This window comes from Hyla sarda, chromosome 3 (genome assembly GCF_029499605.1).
Source record: "Hyla sarda isolate aHylSar1 chromosome 3, aHylSar1.hap1, whole genome shotgun sequence".
Taxonomy (NCBI): domain Eukaryota; kingdom Metazoa; phylum Chordata; class Amphibia; order Anura; family Hylidae; genus Hyla; species Hyla sarda.
Window position 1 is genome coordinate 254,933,814 of NC_079191.1, and position 24,307 is coordinate 254,958,120.

At 39.3% G+C, this 24,307-nt stretch overlaps 1 protein-coding gene across 4 annotated transcripts in view; it reads left to right on the forward strand.

Annotated features, from left to right (window-relative positions):
* Positions 1-6,731: 6,731 nt before the first annotated feature.
* The window catches only part of NKAIN2 (sodium/potassium transporting ATPase interacting 2), a 948,625-nt gene continuing 931,049 nt past the window's right edge, over positions 6,732-24,307 (forward strand). For all 4 annotated transcript variants that reach the window (XR_008891337.1, XR_008891336.1, XM_056566470.1 and 1 more), the window contains exon 1: positions 6,732-7,102. Coding sequence is in view for 2 of the 4 variants with exons in the window: in XM_056566470.1 (XP_056422445.1) it covers positions 7,049-7,102 (54 nt within the window). In the remaining 2 variants the exon portion in view is untranslated. The remainder of the gene's footprint in view (positions 7,103-24,307) is intronic.

Sequence of the window (24,307 nt, forward strand, 5' to 3'; positions counted from 1 at the left end):
GAGCCGGATGCCTGCTGAAATCGTTCAGCAGGCATCGCGGCATATCGCCCAGGGGGGTCATTATGTCCCCCCATGTCATTGATGGCCGCAGATCGCTGGACAATTCAGCCCAGCGATCTGCGGCGATTCCAGGTCAATCGGGTCAATCGGGTCTCCTCTGACGGCCCCGAACAGCCATAGCCAGCAGGGGTGAGGTGGCACTGGTGCCACCTCACGATCTCCCTGATTCGTCGGCCGGTTTACCAGCCGACCAATCAGGGCACCTGCTGCGGGTGTCACTCCCGCAACCCGCTCCGCCACTCTTCCGGAGGACGTGATCGGGTGCGGGAAGAGGACCCTGGCAGCTGGGGACCCCGATCCCCGGCGTCCCTGTTGGGATCGGGGCCCCAGGAGCGGCGGCGACGACGAGGGAATGACCTGTGTGCGGCGGCGTGGACGAGCAGTTGGAGGTGATTGACAGCCTCCTGCTGTTGCTTAGCAACAGCTCCCAGCATGCAAAAAGGGCATGCTGGGAGCTGTAGTTATGCAACAGCAGGAGGCAGACCACCACAACTCCCAGCATTCCCTTTTGGGCATGCTGGAACTTATAGTTTTGCAACAGCTGGAGGCACATTTTTTCTATGGAAAAGTGTACCTTCAGCTGTTGTATAACTACAACTCCCAGCTTGCACAAACAGCTAAAGTGCATGCTGGGAGTTGTAGTGGTGCATCTGCTGGTTGCATAACTACAACTCCCAGCATGCACGTTGGCTGTCGGTGACTGCTGAGAGTTGTAGTTTTGCAACAGCTGAAGGCACACTGGTTGTGAAACTCAGAGTTTTTTTTACCTAACTCAGTGTTTCATGACCGGTGCGCCTCCAGCTGTTGCAAACTACAACTCCCAGCATGCGCCATACATGCTGGGAGTTGTAGTTTTGCAACAGCTGGAGGCACACTGGTTGTGAAACACTTAGTTAGGTCACAAACTCAGTGATACATAACCAGTGTGCCTACAGCTGTTGCAAAACTAAAACTCCCAGCATGTACAGTCTGTCAGCGCATGCTGGGAGTTGTAGTTTTGCAACAGCTGGATGTTCCCCCCCCCCCTCCCCAATGTGAACGTACAGGGTACACTCACATGGGCGGATGTTTACAGTAAGTATCCGGCTGCAAGTTTGAGCTGCGGCAAATTTTCTGCCGCAGCTCAAACTGCCAGCGAGAAACTACTGTGAACCCCTGCCCGTGCGACTGTACCCTAATAACACTACACTACACTAACACAAAATAAAATAAAAAGTAAAAAACACTACATATACACACACCCCTACACAGCCCCCCTCCCCTCCCCAAGAAAAATGAAAAACATCTGGTACGCCACTGTTTCCAAAACGGAGCCTCCAGCTGTTGCAAAACAACTACTCCCAGTATTACCAGACAGCCACTGACTGTCCAGGCATGCTAGGAGTTTTACAACAGCTGGAGGAACCCTGTTTGGGAATCACTGGCGTAGAATACCCCTATGTCCACCCCTATGCAAGTCCCTAATTTAGGCCTCAAATGGGCATGGCGCTCTCACTTTGGAGCCCTGTCGTATTTCAAGGCAACAGTTTACGGTCACATATGGGGTATCGCCGTACTCGGGAGATAGTGTTACAAATTTTGGGGGGTATTTTCTGCTTTTACCCTTTTTAAAAATGTAAAATTTTTGGGAAAACAAGCATTTTAGGTTAAAAAAAACCACAAAACATTTTTTTACATATGCAAAAGTCGTGAAACATCTGTGGGGTATAAAGGTTCACTTAACCACTTGTTACGTTCCCCGAGGGGTCTAGTTTCCAAAATAGTATGCCATGTGCTTTTTTTTTCCTGTCCTGGCATCATAGGGGCTTCCTAAATGGGGCATGCCCCCAGAGCAAAATTTGCTTCCAAAAAGCCAAATGTGACTACGCCTCTTCTGAGACCTGTAGTGCGCCAGCATAGCACTTTCCCCCCCCCCCCCATATGGGGTGTTTTATGAATCGGGAGAAATTGGGTTTCAAATTTTGGGGGGTTATTTCTGCTATTACCCTTGTAAAATGTAACATTTTACCCTTGAAAAATGAAAAATGTTTGGCAAAACAAGCATTTTAGGTTATTTTTTTATTTATTTTTTTTTTACATTTGCAAAAGTCATGAAACACCTGTGGGGTATTAAGGCTCACTTTATCCCATGTTACATTCTCCGAGGGGTCTAGTTTCCAAAATGGTATGCCATGTGTTTTTTTTTTTTTTGCTGTTTTGACACCCTAGGGGCTTCCCAATGGTGACATGCCCCCCAAAAACCATTTCAGAAAAATGTTCTCTCCAAAATCCCCTTGTCGCTCCTTCCCTTCTGAGCCCTCTACTGTGCCCGCCGAACACTTAACATAGACATATGAGGTATGTGCTTACTCGAGAGAAATTGGGCTACAAATTCAAGTAAAATTTTTCTCCTTTTACCACTTTACAAAAATTAAAAAAATGGGTGTACAAAAACATGTGAGTGTAAAAAATGAAGATTTTGAATTTTCTCCTTCACTTTGCTGCTATTCCTGTGAAACACCTAAAGGGTTAAAACACTGACTGAATGTAATTTTGAATACTTTAGGGGGTGTAGTTTTTATAATGGGGTAATTTATGGGGTATTTCTAATATGAAGACCCTTCAAATCCACTTCAAAACTGAACTGGTCCCTGAAAAATATCGAGTTTGAAAATTTTGTGAAAAATTTGAAAATTGCTGCTGAACTTTGAAGCCCTCTGATGTCTTCCAAAATTAAAAACATGCCAATTTTATGATGCAATCGTAAAGTGGACATATTGTATATGTGAACCAAAATTTTTTTTATTTTGAATATCCATTTTCCTTACAAGCAGAGAGCTTCAAAGTTAGAAAAATGCTAAATTTTCATTTTTTTCATCAAATTTGGGATTTTTCACCAAGAAAGGATGCAAGTTACCACAAAATGTTACCACTATGTTAAAGTAGAATATGTCACGAAAAAACAATCTCAGAATCAGAATGAAAAGTAAAAGCATTTCAGAGTTATTAATGTTTAAAGTGACAGTGGTCAGATGTGCAAAAAACAGCCGAGTCCTTAAGGTGAAAAAGGGCTAAGTCCTTAAGGGGTTAAGCCAACACACAAAAAAAAGTAAAATAACAAAAATAAAAGGTCCAGCAACTCACCGCAACCAACACAATGAATAGCTGCCGCCATGGATATGCTGGATTTTGCGGGAAGCTCAGAGGCTACAAACCGGTAAGTTTCGTGCAATCAGCACTTCTTCAAGCCCCATTCATGGGGCCGGAAGAAGTGGTGATTGCACGAAACTCACCGGTTTGTAGCCTCTGAGCTTCCCGCAAGATCCCGGAGATCCATGGCGGCAGCTATACACTGAGTGTTGGTTGCGGTGAGTTCCTGGACCTTTTCTTTTTGTTATTTCATTATTGACTCTTTAGATTCCTTTGCACCACCGCTTATCTCAGGTATTTTTTGAACCACTGTGATTTCTTGTTTTCGCTCTACATACATCCTATTGATTGCTTCAGGTTTTTTGGTTAGTTGCCTCCAGCTGTTGTTCCCTTCATTAGTCTTATTTTTCTACACAAAAAAAGTAGCATATCTTTTCATTATAGTTTTTCTCTGTCTCTGTTCCACTCTTTGTTTTCAGTGCAAAGACTGGCCAAAATACTACATGTCAACACAGTCTTAGACTTTTCTAAAATAAAGCTAGCTGCAAACTAAGGTTTTATGGCAAACATTTAGCCAGTGCCTTTCTTTAACCTCTTCAGGACACCGGGCGTATGCATACGCCCTGCATCCCGAGTCCTTAAGGACATAGGGCGTATGCATACGCCCGTGGGAATTCCGGTCCCCGCCGCTAGCCGGTTGGGGACTGAACCAGGATGCCTGCTGAAATAATTCAGCAGGCGTCCCGGCACATCGCCGAGGGGGGTCCTGAGACCCTCCCATGTCGGCGATCGCAGAAAATCGCATGTCAATTCAGACATGCGATTTTCTGCTATTCCGGGCTGATCGGATCTCTGGTGACCCAATCACCTGGAAAATAGGGATGATCGGAGCTGTCAGTGACAGCCCCGATCATCCTGAGGGCTAGGAGCAAGGTTGCAGTGCTGCGATCTCCTCCTATCCCCTGCCATTGGTAAGAACTGATTCTGAACAATGGCAGCGCAGGACAGTGGGTTGCCATGGCAACCCCCCCGTTCTGCCCACCCCTGGATGTTGTGGGGAACGTGGGGAGAAGATGGAGGCCGGTACCTGGAGGAGAAGATGCGTGGGGACTTCCGATCATCGATGGAGACAGGTACAGGTAGGGAAATGACGGTGGGGGGGGGGAATGAAAGTGAAAGTAAAGTGATCTTTACTGTGGCAACCACTAGGAAGGCCAAACTGCAACTCCCAGCATGCCCAGGCAGCCAAAGGCTGTCTGGGCACGCTGGGAGTTGTAGTTTTGCAACATCTGGAGGGTCACAGTTTGGAGACCACTGTTACAGTGGTGCCCAAACGGTAGCCCTCCAGATGTTGCCAAACTACAACTCTCAGCATGCCTAGACTTCCCAGGCATGCTGGGAGTTGTAGTTCTGTAACACCTGTCCCTTCAGATTTTGCAATTTTCATGAAATTTTTGAAAATTACTGCTCTACTTTGAAGCCCTCTAATTTTTTCAAAAAGCAAAAATAAGTCCATTTTATGATGCCAACATAAAGTGGACATATTGTATTTGTGACTAAAAATAACATTCATTGGGAATATCCATTTTCCTTACAAGTAGAGAGCTTCAAGCGCAACTGTCATGGAAATTATACCCCCCAGACTTATAACATGATAGTATAGATGATGATACGTGTAATGCAGCTATACTTTTGGCTGCTGTTTATCACTCTTTATCAGCAGGAAAATAGTTTTATCGTGCGGTCAGCAACAGACGGATAGGCGTGGCTGGGGATCGTAATGCCTCTGTAATGCCTCCTCTTCTTTCTTCTCATGGTGCCGGAGACGCGCTGCTTCTGCTTTCACTACAGGCAGAGAGCTCGCTCCCTGCTTCTAGCACTGTGCAGGCGCAATGAGCTGGCGGCAGACAACGGGAGCGAGCTCTCTGCCTGTAGTGAAAGCAGAAGCAGCGTGTCTCCTGCACCATGAGAAGAAAGGAGTACGGGCACTGTATTTCATATAACATAAAGGTACACATTATATGTATAGGCTCAGTGGAGTCATGCTGGCCCGCACATCATGGACATCGGGGGGTGGGGACCTGTGTGTCAATCACACAGTGGTCCAGTGCTCACTTACAGGGGATAGGCGTGGCGGAGGAAGGGCATTACGATCCCCTATCCGACTGTTGCTGACCGCACGATAAAACTATTTTCCTGCTGACAAAGAGTGATAAACAGCAGCCAAAAGTACAGCTGCATAATCAACTATACTATCATGTTATTAGTCTGGGGGGTATAATTTCCATGACAGTTGGGCTTTCAAACTTAGAAAAATGCTACATTTTCTAAATTTTCATTACATTTTGGGATTTTTCACCAAAAAAGGATGCAAGTAACACCGAAAATTTACCACCAAAATAAAGTAGAATATGTCACGACAAAACAGTCAGAATTGCGAAAAAAGCCTCAGTCCTTAAGGGGAAAAAGGGCTGCGTCCTTAAAGGGTTAAAGGGGTTATCCAGGAAAAAAAAATGTTTTTTATACATCAACTGGCTCTAGAGAGTTAAACAGATTTGTAAATTACTTCTATTAAAAAATCTTAATCCTTTCAATAATTATCAGCTGCTGAAGTTGAGCTGTTGTTTTCTGTCTGGCAACAGTGCTCTCTGCTGACATCTCTGCTTGTCTCGGGAACTGCACGGAGTAGTAGAGGATTGCTATGGGGATTTGCTTCTAAACTGGGCGGTTCCCGAGACAGATGTCATCAGAGAGGACTTAGACAGAAAAGAACAACTCAACTTCAGCAGCCCATAAGTACTGAAAGAATTAAGAATTTACAAATCTGTTTATCTTTCTGGAGCCAGTTGATATATATATATATATATAAATATATAAAAGTTTTTTCCTGGACAACCCCTTTAAATGCTTATATCCCAGTATATAATATTAAATGTGCATTGCCATTTCTTCATCCTGATATATTGATGATGTTTGCCCTTAGAGATGAGCGAACTTACAGTAAATTCGATTTGTCACGAACTTCTCGGCTCGACAATTGATTACTTATCCTGCATAAATTACTTATCCTGCATAAATACATTCCTAGGAATGTATCAACCTTTTCCAGCCCACGGAAGCACCTGAAAGCTGAACTAATTTATGCAGGATAAGTCATCAACTGCCAAGCCGAGAAGTTCGTGACAAATCGAATTTACTGTAAGTTCGCTCATCTCCATTTGCCCTGTTATGAATGTATCACAGTGTCTGTGTTTACATAATAATTCATGTTTACCAAACTTTTACTTAAGAAGACACTTCTGTATGGGGAAGCACACACCAGGCTTTGAAAACCTTTCCACAAGGTTGATGCTTGGTGAATCTCCCTATGGATCCCTAACACAGATGTGTGAATGGCATAGGGTGAACTGTCTATCAGATGACTATACAACCAAGACAAGGAGGAGGTGAAGAAACTGAGAGAGGATTCCCCCCTGTAGCCCTCCTCCTCTTCTCCTCCTCACACCTCCTCCTTCCCCTTGTGTGGATGAGAGCATCTCTCCTCTGCTGCTTGTGATACAGGAGCTCTCTCATTGCTTGCAGCAAGCAGGGAATGACATGTTGCCAGGCTGCTGCTTCTTCTCTCAGCTGCCTCCAGCCCTGGGATATATGATCAGCTGTAGAGATCAGCAGCCTCTTGTGTCCCCCTCCCAAACCCCTGACTGATCCTCCTGCTTCCAGTAAAGGTGTGCTGTGGCTGCAGGTGACCTCCTAGGTCCTAATGCCGATCCTTGCTCAGAGATCGACACAAGACACTTGCTATTTGACTTCACTGGGAGGCTACTGACCAGGAGTATTGGACATCAGGCTTTTGGAAATCATGGGTTTTTGCAGCGGCAGGTGCACACTGATGTTTATTTGTGGGATGCAACTGGTAAGTGACACACTGGCTATCTGCTTCCCTCTTGCATCTATACTGTGCCAAATAGCATGTCACCTGTATAGGAAAAACACTGGGAGCAGTTCTTCTCATTGACTCGGGGTGTTTGGTGCAAGCTGAATTATATGCCCTAAAACTGTTTTGTTACCAGTAATCTCTGCACAACGTGATGGAGAGGAACAAGCAAAGACCTTTACTATAACACTCTTCCTCCTCCAAAATCAGGCAAGAAGTAGTTAATCTTCCAGACACAGCAAAGCCTCATTTGCCAGGGAGAGTCACTGTTAATAGAAGTGGAATTGTAGAGGGGGATGCACAAGCCCTTTAACTGTCACCCAGTGGTGCAGACTAACTGGCAGTTCAAGGGTAACCTATAGTGTAGTAGAGGTGTTTGCTGATTTGCATTGAAATGAATGAATGAGCTTGGCCCCTGGTTAAAATGAATGGAGCCTGTGTCTGAAGGAAGGATAGGGATCAGGCTATCTAGTCGTTATACATATCTATATATATATATATCTATATCTATATCTATATATATATATATATATATATATATATATATATCATATATTATATATATATAATATATACATATATCATATCATATTATATATTATATATATATATATATATATATATATATATATATATATATATATTGTATTCTGTTACTGTATTTCATTTGTTTAGTAGAATTATGGTTACAACAGCAATAAGAAGCAATAAGGACTTGGTACTGGTGCAAAATCAGATTTTAATGTATCTTCTCCTTTTGATATTGCTTTATGTCCAAGAAAGACAATTGGATTGGTGAACCCTTCCCTGCCCAACTTGCAAATATTACAGAGCTGTCATAAGTTATGAGAAAAAAAAACAGAAGGCCCAAGGGTGCATGTAGTATATCTGTTTGCAAGGCTTGACAAGTCAAGTGATCTGGGCTATTTGTGTACAGTAATAAGTAAATGAGTTCTACTGTATAACACAGCTATGTGTTGTGTCTTTTTATGATTTGCTGTATGCAGTTGTAGTTTATTGTGGCTTGAAGTGGTAATAGCAGTGTGACCTTATTGTATATTCTTAGTCACCTTTATAGGTTGATGATGAAAGCCTTTGTGTAACTAGCATGATTCATATATTTACAGTCTAAAAGAAGCAAAGTTGCATTGAGTAGAATAACACTGGGATGAGTGCCAACTTCCCTTTGTTTGCTGTTGTGTGCTCCCGGGGCTTTAAAAGCATTTTTTATGGGCCAGAAGTAGTCAATATTGTGTGATTTTTATAGCAAAACACTCTTGGAATGATTTATGATTTGTTAGAACAATGCAACGCTAACAGAGTTGTTTTATTTTATTTATTTATTTATTAATTAATTATCTAAATAAGATACATTGTAATGTATTAAAAAGGGCAGGATGTTATTGAGGTTTGCATTGTATGTAATAAATAGATAAATCAATATTGGTAAACAAACTGTGAAATGTATTTTGCATTGTATATATATAAAAAAATATATATATCTATGTTAGGGTATAAGTCATTTTAATAAGGGATACAACAGTTTTTATGAAGTTTGTAGGTTCCTATAAGGCGCCACTAGTTGGCAGCAGATATATCATTTATCGGAAGAGCGGAATTTTAATTCCTTCTTTATTAGGAAAAGTGAATGGTGGAGATAGGATGTTTCTTCAGCATTGTGCTCCAATGAGAACACATTGGTTCAGTGGAATGTGTCTTTTCGACGACCAGGCAAAGTCTTGAATATTGGTTGAAACCGCTGGGCTGAGTTCACACAGTGTTTGCAGATGTGCATGCATTTCTAAAAAGCTCATTCAAATACATGGGGCAGGTGAAACAAATCCACTTTACGTATACCCAAATAGGCACATTCTGCTATGTATGTACTTTTAAAACTGTTTACAATGCCTAGAATGATTTAATTCATAAGCATGTCATAGTGTATGCAAGTGTTTCCCAACCAGGGTGCCTCCAGCTGTTGCAAAACTACAATTCTCAGCATGCCCGGACAGCCTTCGGCTGTCCGGGCATGCTGGGAGTTGTAGTTTTGCAATAGCTGGAGGCACCCTGGTTGGGAAACACTGGTGTATGCACACAGGATCATTTATTAAAATATTAATATCCACTTTGATCAGTCCTAAAGCACTTATGACCTATCTACATTCCTTTAATGCAATAGAACTGAATGGAAACGGATTTAATAAGAAAGCGCCAATATAACGTATCATTTGATAGCACTTGCCGGAAGAATATGACTTGTTGATCTTCCTTTACCAAAATGATTTTTTTTTTCCTACTTCATATAGCCCATAAATAAGTTGGCAGACTGGAATTCTATATTGGACTTTGCTGTACATTTTTCTTTTCCAAGTATTGAGAGATGTAAAATAGTATCATGTCCTATGGTGTTTAATTCTAGGTAACTATGTAGCGTTCCAAAGATTAGATGAATTCAGTCGGATCAATACTGCATTTTTATAGAAAAATGACTAGTTGTTTTAATATTATAAAATTAGTGCTACTATTTGGTGAAACCGCAGATATTTTCATTGCATGAATACTCACATGTGGCTGTATATATATATATATATATATATATATATATATATATATATGTATATATGTCTGGATCTGGACTATAAGGCTATGATTAGGAGTGATAGTTCAAAATGCGTCAGTAATAGGGCTAAAATTATGGAAATGTCATTTTTTGGGTTTTTTTTTTATCCGAAATTTGCTGTCATAAAAGTACAATATTTTTTTAACTCAGAACTTTAGAAGTCCTGAAGTGCTGAATTGTACAGTTTTCACATGTGTATGTTATATCACTGTGCAGAATATTCTTCAAAGCACTGTGATGCCATATCGAGAAAGAGCATTATAAAATCACAATATATATATATATATATATATATATATATATATATATACAAGAAACAGGAAAGTCTGGTCTAAAGTCCGCTAATGCTAACAAGTATGAGAGTAGCGATGTGGAAAGTAAGTAACAGCAAACAACAATATCTGTCCTAATGGTGGTTGCCAGGGGAGACGGAGGTGCTATTATCAACAAAAGTAGAAAGATATATATTTATTTACTACATTTGAGAAGAAAATAAAAGATAAAAAATATTTACACTACCGAAATGTGGTCATGATACTACAAATACATTTCCCCCCCAGTGTTTGTATAAGCATAGCAGCCAAAGCTGGTCCTGTACATACCCCTACCTGTACACTACACAGAGGACAGCTCCTTCCTATTTGTACAGCACCAGATCCAATGCTCTAAGGTAGCATTTCTCAATCATTGTGCCTTCAGCTGTTGCAAAACTACAACTCCCAGCATGGCTGGACATCTGGAGGCACATTGTTTGGAAAACACTGTTCTAATGCCTGAGGTACACATTGTATTACTGCCCCATTTTGTATGGTGCCCTATAAGCCAATTTGCATTGGGAAAGAGTGGCTGAACTGTTATTTTTGTCTAAGATTATGTCATTTTTATAATATAACCTTTATTCTCATATGAATTCAGTGATGTCTTAAAGGGGTTATCCAGCATAAGGTAATTTTAGTATGTACCTGGCAGACAGTAATGGAGATGCTTAGGAAGGATCTGCGCTTGTCTTGGGCTAAATGGCTATGTTGGGAGATTACCAGAACACTGTGGCTAGCTTTCTGTGAACTTGTATTTCCTGTTTTCAGTTTTTTTGTTTGCCTACAAATCCCATGATACCATTTTTCTCCTTCCCACACATCAGCTACCCCTCCCATTGAAATATAAATGAGCTGCAGACCTGTGGTTTTCAATCAGGGTGCCTCCAGCTGTTGCATTAGTTGCAGATTAATCCCTCCACCCATTGAAGCAGACAGGTTCCCTGTCATCAGCTGACTAGTGAGTCAGGTCTCGACCGCATTGCAAGCTGGGAAAAATTCTGAGACAGCAGTCATTTTGTATGCTGATAAAAATAAATATTGGAGTGAAAATCACATAAGAGTTGTGAAAAAACTGTCACACACAGGTGAAGACACTACATTATGTACTACACTAACTTTACAGCCCCTGTAGCATAGTCAAATAAAAAAAAAATCCTGGAATACCCCTTTAAGCTGAGGATTTTGGGTAAATGAAAAAAAACAAAAGAAAGTTTAACATATTTTCCTATATCTTATATAACAATAATGCATAGGACATGAGTCACTTGGGATGCAGTTTTTCAGTCAAAGTTTAAAGAGTGGATCCAAAAAATTGAATGGTTTTGCCCTTTAACATTTCATCTGCTGTTCTCTGCCATAAAAAAATGACTGAAAACAAACAAACAAACAAAAACATCAAAAACTGTTATCAAACTGCCCTGTGTGGACCTGGATAAGGCATTGAATCATTATTTATATTTTTCTTTCCTTACTTATTCCTAAAAGTTGTTACAGGAGATGATCAGATGGTAGGGAACTTTTGTCTACTAACACATCCTATACTTGTGTGAATACATGATAGTTATCCTCAGTTGTGAAGACAAGTATTGGGGAAACATCCTTTATGTTTGTTATAATGGTTAATTCTTCTATTTTTTTAGGACAGTAACAGAGAAAAGTGATCTATAAATGAATTGCTAACTTTTGAAGCAATAAGTGCTTATATCTTTCTCTACAATGAAACTTCATGAATAGACTTTGGGACTAAACAAGTATGAGTCTTTCTAATATTTCTGACTTTCAGGGCATGAGATTCCTCATTAGTAGTTAAAGAGGACTTGTAGCCAACGCAAAAAGTTATGGGAGTAATGGCAGTGACAGGTCATAATGTGATGTCATGTGATCATACAGGGAGTGTCAATGTTGTACATTGAGGGGGGTGTTTGGCTAAACTTTAAAATCCCACCCATCACCTGCTATTTATTTCCATTATTAAATATCACTCTTATAATAAAGATCATTCCCATATGACGATTCCCTAAAGTATATCTCAGGAACAAAAGGGAATATTAATAAACGATAAACATTTTTTAAAAAAAGAAAAAAAGCATAACAAGGGCACCCTTAGCTGTTTAGTGACAGTAAAATCTCTTATTTTATTTTATTTTTTGGGGTTTTAGGTCCTCTTAAGAGTAGGGTCACACACAGTTCATCCGCAGAATTTTTGATGCTGCGGATGCGCCATCGGCAGTCACAAAGCGACGGCAGAGGGAGCCCCCTGTAGCTATGTGTATCCGCTAGTAGCGATGGATTTTTCACAGACAGTAATGAGCTAACACACTGAGCTACCCAGCCGCAGAAGGAAGCTCGCTCTGCATCACTCTGTGACTGCCGGCAGCGCGTCCGCAGCATCAAATACGTGGAAGGGTGTGACCTAAGCCTTAAGGACTCAGACAATTAAATTTTTACGTTTTCGTTTTTTCCTCCTCGCCTTCTAAAAATCATAACTCTTTTATATTTTCATCCACAGACTAGTATGAGGGCTTGTTTTTTGCATGACCAGTTGTCCTTTGTAATGACATAACTCATTATATCATAAAATGTATGGCGCAACCAAAAAACACTATTTTTGTGGGGAAATTAAAAAGATTTTGGAAGGTTTCGTTTTCACGCCATACAATTTACGGTAAAAATGACATGTGTTCTTTATTCTGAGGGTCAATACGATTAAAATGATACCCATTATTACATAATTGTATATTATTTTATATTATTGTTGTGCTTTAAAAAAATCACAAACTTTTTAACCAAATTAGTACGTTTATAATCCCTTTATTTTGATGACCTATAACTTTTTCATTTTTCCGTATAAGCGGTGGTATGAGGGCTCGTTTTTTGTGCCATGATCTGTACTTTTTTTTAAACCACATTTGCACATAAAAAACTTTGAATACATTTTTTATAATTTTTTTTAATAAAATGTATTAAAAAAGTAGCAATTTTGGAATTTTTTTTTTTATGTTCACACCGTTCACCGTACGGGATCATTAACATTTTATTTTAATAGTTCGGACATTTACGCACGCGGCAATACCAAATATGTCTATTAAATTTATTTTTTATGCTTTTTGGGGGTAAAATAGGAAAAAAATGACGTTTTACTTTTTATTGGGGGAGGGGATTTTTCACTTTTTTTTACTTTTAATTTTACATTTAAAAAAAAATTTTTTTTACACTTGAATAGTCCCCATAGGGGACTATTCATAGCAATACCATGATTGCTAATACTGATCTGTTCTATGTATAGGACATAGAACAGATCAGTGTTATCGGTCATCTTCTGCTCTGGTCTGCTTGATCTCAGACCAGAGCAGAAGAGGCTGGGAGCCGGACTGAGGCAGGTGAGGGGACCTCCGTGCGGCGTTGCGGGCAATCAGATCATTCATTGAAATTGCGTGCTGCTGCAGATGCCGGGATCTGTATTGATCCCGGCATCCGAGGGGTTAATGGCGGCGCCCGCGAGATCGCGGGCGTCGGCCATTGCCGGCGGGTCCCTGGCTGTGATCAGCCCTCGGTTATGTACAGGACGTAAATGTACGTCCTGGTGCGTTAAGTACCACCGCACCAGGACGTACATTTACATCCTGCGCCCTTAAGGGGTTAAGGGGAAACAACAATGAAATAAAGTGCTATTCCAGCTCACTTGCTCCTGTGCCCAGAACCAAAGTAACCTCCACTGCAGCAGTCCAAAGTTGTACGTCAAGCACTTGAGGTAAAACTTCACAAATACTGTAGAAAAGTCAATAAAAACGAAATTTCCCCCAGTCATGAGAAGTCTTGGAAATACCCTTATCTCATACTTTTGTACATTTGTACATTCTATAGCATACTTTTCACACAATGCCAGTGGCATAAAGAAATCAGGATGGGACAACTCCTAAGATACAGGAAGCCATTGCGTCTAGGAGATTGCTACCAGTGCAATATTTTTTCTTAAAATCTATGGAAGATTTTTTTTTTTCTTTCTAATCAATAAAAATGTCAATGTGGCTTCAGAACTGATTTTACTAGATCCAGCTCTGTAGCTATTTTTTTTTCTTTTCGTTTTATTTCTTTCTCAATATATGATGACACTATAAGAGTGTACATGTTTTATTTCCCAGTTAACCAAAATAGTGTCAGGTATACAAAATGTTCCCGACAGTATAACAAGTTGCATCGTTTTCACACAGCCCAGCTCACCAATTATTTACTGCATCTTTGATCACAGTGGTTCATGGTGTCAAAACAACATTTTCCTTTGGTTGACATGCCATTTCTTAGGCTTTCACTTCTGCCGAAATAAGAGCTATCCGAAAACCTGTGTATCCAGTCCAGAAATTAGCAGTGTATGCAGAAGTGAGCATTAAGCAGCAATTTACTTTACATGATGTGATTTATACATACTTTTCTGCTTCGTTATCATTGCTGGTACAGAAAATCATGAAAAATTATTTCTTGTTACCTCAGGAGATTATCTAGCTCATGGCTGCAGAAATGCACATCCCAGTGAATTGCTTTATATAATATAATATATCCTTATCTCAGTCATTAAATCATTTTCTAACATTAAGTCACTCCACTTGGTCATTGACCCAGAGGTTTTCTTTGCTTAATGTAACATTTCATGTGCCCAAATGAAACACTACAAGAATGTTAACTAACCCACAACTGGAGATTCATTGGGTATACTCTCATTATGCAGGTAGCTGGAGTCTTTATGTTTTTCTAGAATCTGCAGGCCAACATCTGAGAAAATGCAGTTTTGCAAAGATGGGTTAGGGGAACAACTAAGAGGATTTATTCATTGATTTTATTGGTTGCTGAACATCCGTAGTTGATGCTGTTTCCTGCTCTAGATCTAATACTAATCTAATTATTTATAGCAGACAGACCCTTAAAGAGTTAGTCCAAGGAACTCAATTTATCTTCCATCCAACAGGTTCCACTGCTCGGACCCCCTGTAATTTTCTATATGGGGCCCAGCAAATTCACCCATCCTTGGAGCGCTCCAGTCCCTACCTTCCCAGATGAGCATGAGCGATTAGCCAATCAGCAGCTGACACAGGGTCCCGTCTTAGCCTGGTTGTTGGCTACACGGGCCATCACTGCTGCTCGTCTGCCAAGGGTGGAAGCCAGAGAGCTCTAAGGATGAGCTAGTTGCTGGGCCCCATACAGGAGATTGTGGAAAGTCCCAGCAGTAGTACTCCCTACGATCAGACACTTGTGGATAGTGGATAGCTTGAGTTCCCCAGACCTCATCTGTAAATGAAGACTATATGTAGAAACATATTTCCATGTTTAAAAATTGCAGGAAGGTTAAAGAGGAAATAGTCCCCCAAATGAAGGCACTGGTCCCGCAGATTGGATATATGTACTTTATTGCAAACAAGTACATATATCCAATCTGCGGGACCAGTGCCTTCATTTGGGGGACTATTTCCTCTTTAACCTCCCAGGCAGCTAACCTGCACTTTAATTTCCACAAGCTACTGTAGGCGTTGTGCTCTTAGCGCAACACCCAAGGGTAAGGACCCTACATTATTTTCCATATCTTTTTCACCCAAGCGATCCTCACTAGGAGCGCACCCTGTTTTTTTTTTCTCTCCTATCTCCATGTTTAAAAATTGTCACTTCTCAAGGTACTTTTTTTATGCCTCACATCTTAGAAAGCAAAATAAAATTAGTCCCCCAGTCACATACGATAGACTTTACATGGCAAATTTAGTTTGGTGTTTACTGGCAAAGCATCTAATCTTTTCTGTTTAGCAAAATTCATGAAAAGGACATGAAATAACTTCCTTGTACATTGCCTGCAATATAAAGCTGCTTAAAGCCTGTCTGCTTTATTCCCTGAGCTGACCGGCCTCACACAGCTAAAATCTACTCTAAGCTTTGTACTATATCTTTATATCCCACAAATGGCAATTCCAGTTCCTTCTGTAAGGAATACATACATGGTTAGCCATACACTCCAATCAAAATAGAAAATCTTTTTCTTAGTGACGAGATATAATGTGTCACAGAATAGCAGATCAGATGTCTATCACCAGCATATTTTAGTCATATTTTATAATATTTAGTAGAGGTAGCTTGGGATTAATAAAAAAAAAAAAGGATTACATGAGTGATCGTAGGTAGAATATTTTTTTTGTTTTGATGCATCATTATTCATACTGTAGAAAAATCTGACTCATAATCCAGATTAAGATAGACAATGATTAGGTTTGGTTGCCAAGAGGTCTATAGTTTTCTACTTGAATCTGACAGTTGTAAATTGGGTTGTGGGGTTGGGTTGAGAATCACACAACCTGTCTGTGAGCACTATGATCGCATATGGACATCACAGAGGGGTATGTCCCATTTGAAATCCCCCTCTGTGCCAGACTGGCGAGCCACTCTGTTAGACAAGGGCCTGCTCTGGTGGACCTGGCATGTCCATACATTATATATGGATGGCCACTCAATTAGCAAACTCTGTCAGTCTTATAGCAGTTAATAGAGTTGTGGTCATGCAGGTCAGGGACTCAGGATTGTGATCAGTAGGGGTTCAGGCAGTGATTACACATTTATCACCTATGTCGATAGTGACCAGAGACAATAGAGGAGACTGTGGGTAAAATTTATCATCAAAGTACTCCAGTTTTCTGGTTTGTGCTGCTCACTGCAATTTTAAAAGAATATGATTAAATGTGCAGAGATTAGTAGAAGGGTTTTAGCCTCAGTGGCCCAGCAGATTTGTTATAATTCACACAAATTGGTGTAAACTGTAGAATAAATCAACACCAGTTCCTAGCTAGCATCGATTTTAGAGTAGGGCAAACAAAATGTCCAAGATGTGGAACATTTATTAAGAGTAGTGTTGAGTGAAACAAACCTGCCAAACCTGGAATCAGTCCAAACTTTACAAAAAAATTGGTTGAGCAGAAATTCTAACCAGAAGTGGTTTGTTTTGGCTAACATACAGTTAGTTTACATACAGTAAGCTAAGGATGCTTAATACACTGCATACTGTGCCGGACCCTGAGAATCTCACCCATCCCCACTACATTCTATTCTACACAACATTGGTTTGTTGCCAACTGCTGACTGTCATGGGTTTTCCTGGGCAGACACAGAAGGTGCACCAATTCTAATGTACAATGCACCAAAAACATTCTGCTTCTGCTTGAAAAACCTCATATTATTTGACAGTAAATAGCAAGCCAAAGCTGCATACAGAAGCTTTAGGTTGCTGGGTTGAGTGGGAGAAAGAATTCCTATGGTCAGGTGCAGTGCACCCAGCCCAGAAAATCTATTACAATAAGCAGTGAATGCCTAAAGCAAAAAAGTAATATAAAGTAAAATCTGGTTCTGACAGACATAGTTTGATCCAAATCAATTTTTTTTAAAGTTCACACTGCTGTTATGCTTAGTCCTCAGTCAGTTCTGGGTATGTTTTTTTTTTTTGTACCGAACTGACCTAGAACAGAGCACAATTGACAGCATCACGTCCCGATGGATGCCACGGACTTAACCTCTAGAGGACACAGGATATACTTAGAGCACTAGGACATACCTGTACATCCCGAGTCCCGCCGCTGCTATGAAGTGAGCGGAAGAGCTTTGTTTGCATCATAAACCATGGGTCATGGCTGCTATCAGCAGCCAGGGACTTGTATGTAATTTGCTGATCACATCATCTGTGGTGGTTCCATGCGTTGATCTGATTGCCTGTGGCATGAATGTGGTTGGAGGTCCCTTTACCTGCCTCCTGCCAGCATCATGGGATCTTCTTCTCTGGTCTGACCTTGAGCAGACCAGAGAATTATGGCAGTGTAAACAAGTTCTAATTAAGAGCTACTTTTACTTTTTTAATAAGACTGTGTATGAAATTCTTGTCTTGATGTATTATTCCCTCCACCCACAATGTGCTACTGATCTTTTTGGTAGTATTATGGGGGCTGTATTTGCACTGCTGCAGGAGTTACACAAAACATATAGTCATGTTGCACTCTTCTTCATACCCCTGCCATTCCCGAAAATGCTCCTTCTTTTCTTTCTTTGTCACATAGCTTAAATTGCTTTTAATAAACATATTGCTAGTGTTGTTCTTAAACTGATATGTCAGACCTGAAAGAGTTGCAAATAGGAATGATCATTAGTGTGTGCCGGGCAGGGTTGTTGCTGAGTTCATGGGTGTTTCGAGCTCTACTGTTTACTTGATAATATCTCTGTATGTAAAACCAGTACTTGTCTTGGTGGGTCTGACTACAACAGGGCAAAGAATTAACCCTTTCTTAGGCTGTCAAGTGATCAACACTGATGTGTTAAAAGGTTGTAGCATATACTGGGCGCATACATTATTCTTTAATATTTATGCAAAGAAAATATAACAGTGTGGATAAAATATATATAGCATAATGTTGAAATGACTTTATAGTACTAATAATGTCAAGGGATTTCTTTGCAGTACAAAATATTCCGGGTATATGAAAGAACAACCTAATTTTTACTCACTGTACAGTATGTTACAGCTTAGGTCCTTGTAACCTCTAACCACCTGCTTGGAAATCATTGTTTATCTATCTTGAATCTCTTTGTGGCTATCACTATGTGGTTATACTTTGACCATTCAAGACCTTTTTGACAATGTTTCAACAAGCCATTATTATGACTCACTTTTGAAAGTGGAAGGAGAAACATAAAAGTAAAGCATACTTCTTAACTATATTATTATCAGTTTAGTGATGACTTTGACTTCATTGCTAAAATAGTGACAGCCACATGGAATAAAGGGGGAGGAATGATCAGGGCCACTTTAAGAGCCTTCAGCAGCCATTTTAGAGGCAGAAGGTATTAGGTGAAGATCTCTGTGAGGGACACTAAGCAGTTTCACTCTCCAGCCTTTAGTAGTCCTGGTGGTATTCTGTGAATTAATTAAGAGGCTATGGCCTTTTAATTAATCAGGCATTGCTGCCCCTGTCCCACATTCTGCACTTTTATAGCCACATCAGCTCTGAGCTGGAATAGATTTTAGCTGCAATACATGCCAGCTGACAGGCATATATTGTAATAATTTAGATGTAGGGGTAAAACCATGTTCCCTTTTACAACAGGCCATGCCCACTTTTTAAAAACTTGTGAGAGTGGAGTAAAAATGGAAAATCCCCACATTTTGTATAAACAAAGGCTTCAGTTCAGTGCAAAATGTATGTCACACATTCCAGGAAAAATGTTTTGACCGTTAGTAAAAAGCCATCACTTCATAACTTTACAAGCAAAAAAACTGTTGCTACTCATTAAAAGGGATACATTTTAGACTGCTTGGAAAAAAAGCCATTGCTTCTTCTGAGCATCTGTCATCAATAGGGATATATTTTTACCTTTGTCTTATTTAAAAAAAAAAATGCATAAAACACAATAGTTTAGTGTTTTTATTCAGCCTGCTAGTTACCATCTGGCACCATCTGTTTTCCTATAGCCATAAATATTGCCTCAACCTTGACATTATCATTATTACGTAATACAAATACACTCCTGGGTGACTGTACCATGTTATAAAGGGCTTTAAGGGCTTATAGACAGTATTATACATGTAAGGGCTATTGGTACAGGTTAGAAGTAGACTTTTTGCTGAAGTTTGGCGATCTTGCAAAATGAGTTTCCGAAAAGTTAGCAGTTCCTGACACAGACAGATTTAGCAGTAAAGAGCACCATGTCTGACTGTAAAGACTACACAACTTTCTCCAGAGCATATAGCAACTTATAGACACTGAAAAGCTTGAGATTTTAAAATATAAGAAATGTACAAATTTGTAGAACTGCCAGTTGACTTGAAAAATAGTTTTTATTTTCCACACTACCTCTTAAATCATAAATTCTTTGACTGGCACAGATGGTCTAAATTGCCGAGCATGCAGGCATTTTCAAGTGATGGAGGGGAATTATCTCTTACCAGATTCTTCCTTCCTACTGATTTTTGCTATATGATCCCCTGAATCCTATATACACCCCTATGGTAGAGGTTCTCTTTAACAGAATTGACCAGTTGTTCCTTGATGGAGTATTGAGAAGAATCAGCAGTTGTCCTTTACTTTTCAGTAAAACGTGATCACTATTTCTTAATGTTATCATTAATATGTAAGTAATTTCCTATTATAGAGATAAGTAGATATAAGCATTGAATAATGAGTCATATTTTGCCAGATTAGCATGGCAATAATATATTTTTACATCTGTTAGCTACAGAAATGTAAATTTACTGTATATTAATGTAGCCTGTTTATTGCACTTCTTTCTGCTGACAGTACTTTATATAGTCAATTCATTTCTATACTCTACTCATCAGCAATACTTACTGCAAATCTGGCGGATCGAAACTCTTGCCAGTATGTTTGCACACAAATGCAGAAACATAGCACTCTTCTTTGACATGTATTTAAATAGAAAAAAACATTGTTTTTCCTAATAAAATAAATGTAAAAAAGTGTTATGTTTCTGCATTTGTGTGCACACATACCTGCAAGAAATACTCAAATAACTGATATTTTTAGGGATTGATAATAATTTGGTATAGTGTTTGTAATTACTAAAGTGTTATTATTAGTTCATGCAGAAATTATTATTATTGAACTTTTTAACACATACTGTAACAATGTTTTCAAATTATTAATATAGACCGCGCCACATCTGAAAAAAGGCCAATAAAAATAAAACAATTGCAATTACCGCCAAGTGATTGAATGTTTCGGAATGGGTTTCCTCCCATTTAACAAGCGACTGTTGGAGAGCAAGATTGTAAGGCTCATTATTAGTAATTATATGAATTATGTAAAATGCGTAACAGCGGCATCTATTATAATGAGTGTGTATCATTGGGAAGATATACTGTATAGAAATGAAAGCTCAGAAACTCGGCATTAAATATATAACACTGTAATTCACCTTTTAAATCTTAGGCTAGAACAAAAAGTACAATAAAAATAGATTAAAGGATTAAATCCAATAGAAGAATTACTGCTTGGGAAAATTAGCCATCTGTTCAATGAGAAATCTCAATGTAGAATAAAAGCATTTTATTAGAGAACCAAGTTCACTGTTGGTCACAGTAAAGATATTAAAGGGAAAATGCAGTCCAATCTGCAGGCACCATGTTATAGAGCAGGAGGAGCTGAGCAGATTGATATATAGTTTTGTAGAAAAAGGTTTAGTATAAGTTGTCATTTATTCATGTAAATCTCTCCTCATTCTTGGCTAAGCAGTCATGAAGATGGTCCTAAAACTCAATGATTCACAGCTACAGACAAAGGACAAAATTGTTAGCACTCTTCCATTAACTCCAGAGGGCGTACAGGGGGACAGAGGGCGTACCTATATGCCCTCAGCACACTCCCTTTCTATAATGCAGGGCCACGCCATGGCCCCGCATCATAGCCGGTCGGGCCTGGCCTCTAACAAAGGCCGGGACCCATGCCTAATAGTGCAGTGCAAAAAAGGAGCCTTCATACCACCCCATAATGCAGAAAAATAAAAAAAAGTTATAGGGGTCAGAAGATGACAATTTTCAACGTATCCATTTTCCTGCACGTAGTTATGATTTTTTCCAGAAGTACAACAAAATTAAACCTATATAAGTAGGCTATCATTTTAATCGTATGGACCTACAGAATAAAGATAAGGTGTTATTTTTACCAAAAAATTAACTGCTTAGAAACGGAATACCTCAAAATTTACAAAATGGCATTTTTTCTTAAATTTTGTTGCACAATTATTATTTTTTTTTCGCCATAGATTTATGGGTAAAATTACTGATATCATTACAAAGTAGAATTGGTGGCGCAAAAAATAAGCCATCATATGGATTTTTTACTGCAAAATCGAAAGGGTTATGATTTTTAAAAGGTAAGGAGGAAAAAACAAAAGTGCAAAAACTGGAAAACCCTCTGTCCTCAAGGGGCTAATGACACAAAAACCTACAATGCGTCTTAAAACTATCAAAAGTAACAATGAATAAAAATTTACTGAAAATGAAATGATGATTGGCCACTTCAGAATTGTAATTGTTTGCTCTAAGCTTGTATATATTCTTGTATATTTTTAGCTGTGTGTTTTGGGTCATTGTCCTGTTGGAGGACCCATGACTTACGACTAAGGCCAAGCTTCCTGAAACTGGGCAGCACATTTCCAGAATGCCTGACAGTCTTGAGATCTCATTGTACCCTATACAGATTCAAGACACCCTGTGCCAGATGCAGCAAAGCAGCCCCAAAACATAACCAAGTGTTATCCAGGTTTTAGAGTAGGTACAGTGTTTCTGCATAGTGTCAGGAAGCTTAGTCTCAGTCGCAGGTCATGGATCCTCTAAAAGGATAAAAACACACAGCTGAAAATGCCCAAGGATGGTTAAGAGAAAAACATTGGACTATTCTGAAGTGTCCTTCTATGAGCCCTGATGAATCCTATTGAACATCCATAGAAGGAGATGAAACATACAGTTTAGAAATTTTACTGAGAATTACAGAAATTGCTGGATTGCAGTGACTGCTAGAAAAGCATGTGCAAGAAATTATCAGGTTCAGAGAACCATCATTTTTGTCCAGGCCAGTGTAATTAGGTTGTTCTTAAATTGATTTTGATAAACCAAAATTCATAAGCAATGTCTAATTTTGATCAGGTAATTTTCAGTACATTTGTAATACTTTTATTACTTTTGTCAGATTCAAGTTATTTCAGGAAGCATTGTGAAGTTTTCTGTATTCTACCGAAGGGTACCAGCATGTAGAGAGAGACATGTCAATCACTGAATAGGGCCGTCAACTTAATTACTTTTCACTTTCTGGGCTAATTCTCATTTCCTTATAAACCTATTCTGAACAAGTGTTTCTTACACACTACTATAACATTTTCTCAAACTATCATTGTAGGATGTTCCAAACTAAAAAATAAAAGTAGAGGAATTTATCATTGACATTGTAGTTATATTGATCTAATGTACTTGGAGTAAATTTATGAAACCATTTACATAAATTTTTGGTATATCTGGTGTATTCCTGTTGTATAATAGTGATAAGCGGCAGGGGTAATATTCCAATTTGCAATATTTTGCGAATATATGGACCAATATTTGTCCTATGTTTGCGAAATTTGCATATTCGCTATGTCCATTCTCTTTTTTTTCATGCGAAAAATTTGGAATGAAATTCGCAAAGTGCGCATGCGCAATTATATCTTTCACCTAAAAGTCTGGAAGTGACGATATTTGCATAAAATTTTCACATAAATATTCACATAAATTAACATAAAAAAATTTATATTTGTCATTACGAATATATATCACTATAGTCTTCATATTCACAAATTCGCGGAGTGCCAATATTTGCAGTAACATTTTTTATTTTGAATATTTGCTCTCAACACTAATGTATAATGAATTCTCTGTGCTGCAGCAATCCATATCCCCCTCCCTTATGTCACACCTAGTTTTTAAACTTTTCAAAAAATTGGAGGCTCTGTGTAGTGACTGACCAAGGATGGAGCATGAGCAGATGGTACAGCTAGGGATAAGATTTGAGGGGTGACCTGGCCGTGTAGTGTACCACAGCCATGTCACAGTGTTGTCCCTTGGGTCTCCACAACTCCCATGCTCTCCAAGCTGATGCAAGGGATGAGGGGGCTGCTCAGATGTGGTTGTTTTCATGGAAAATCACCCCAGGGCACCCCTACGTGAATGTTTTTATGTAATGCATAATATGAACAATGCTATAAAGCATCAATAGATGGCAGAGTTGCCTACCAGTAGAGACTAAGTGTGATATGTGTATGGGTAACCCTTTCTCTGTCTGCCAGGAACACCGTTACAATTGTGCATGGCAGTACAGTGCATTAGTTCTTCATTTAAGCATGTAAAATATAGAAACCCTCCAAAACTTACACTCCATCGACCATGTCTTATTTAGGGGTAGATGACGGTGGCATATACTCCATAGTTTCAATGTATAAATCACCTGGGTCGGCGGAAATAGTCAGAACAACCTCGCACCCCTTTATCCAAGTACACCTTTACATCCCCAAAAGCTCTATATTACTTCAATCCACAGCTGAAGGTTTACCTTTTGTAAGATTACAAAGAAACTTAACACATAGGCTAAAGCATAAGAATGTCTATCTAAAAAATCTGGTAGTGTTTCCCTTGTGAGTCATTCTTTATATTTCATATGTTCTTTAGTTTGTTAGGTATTTAAGCTTTTC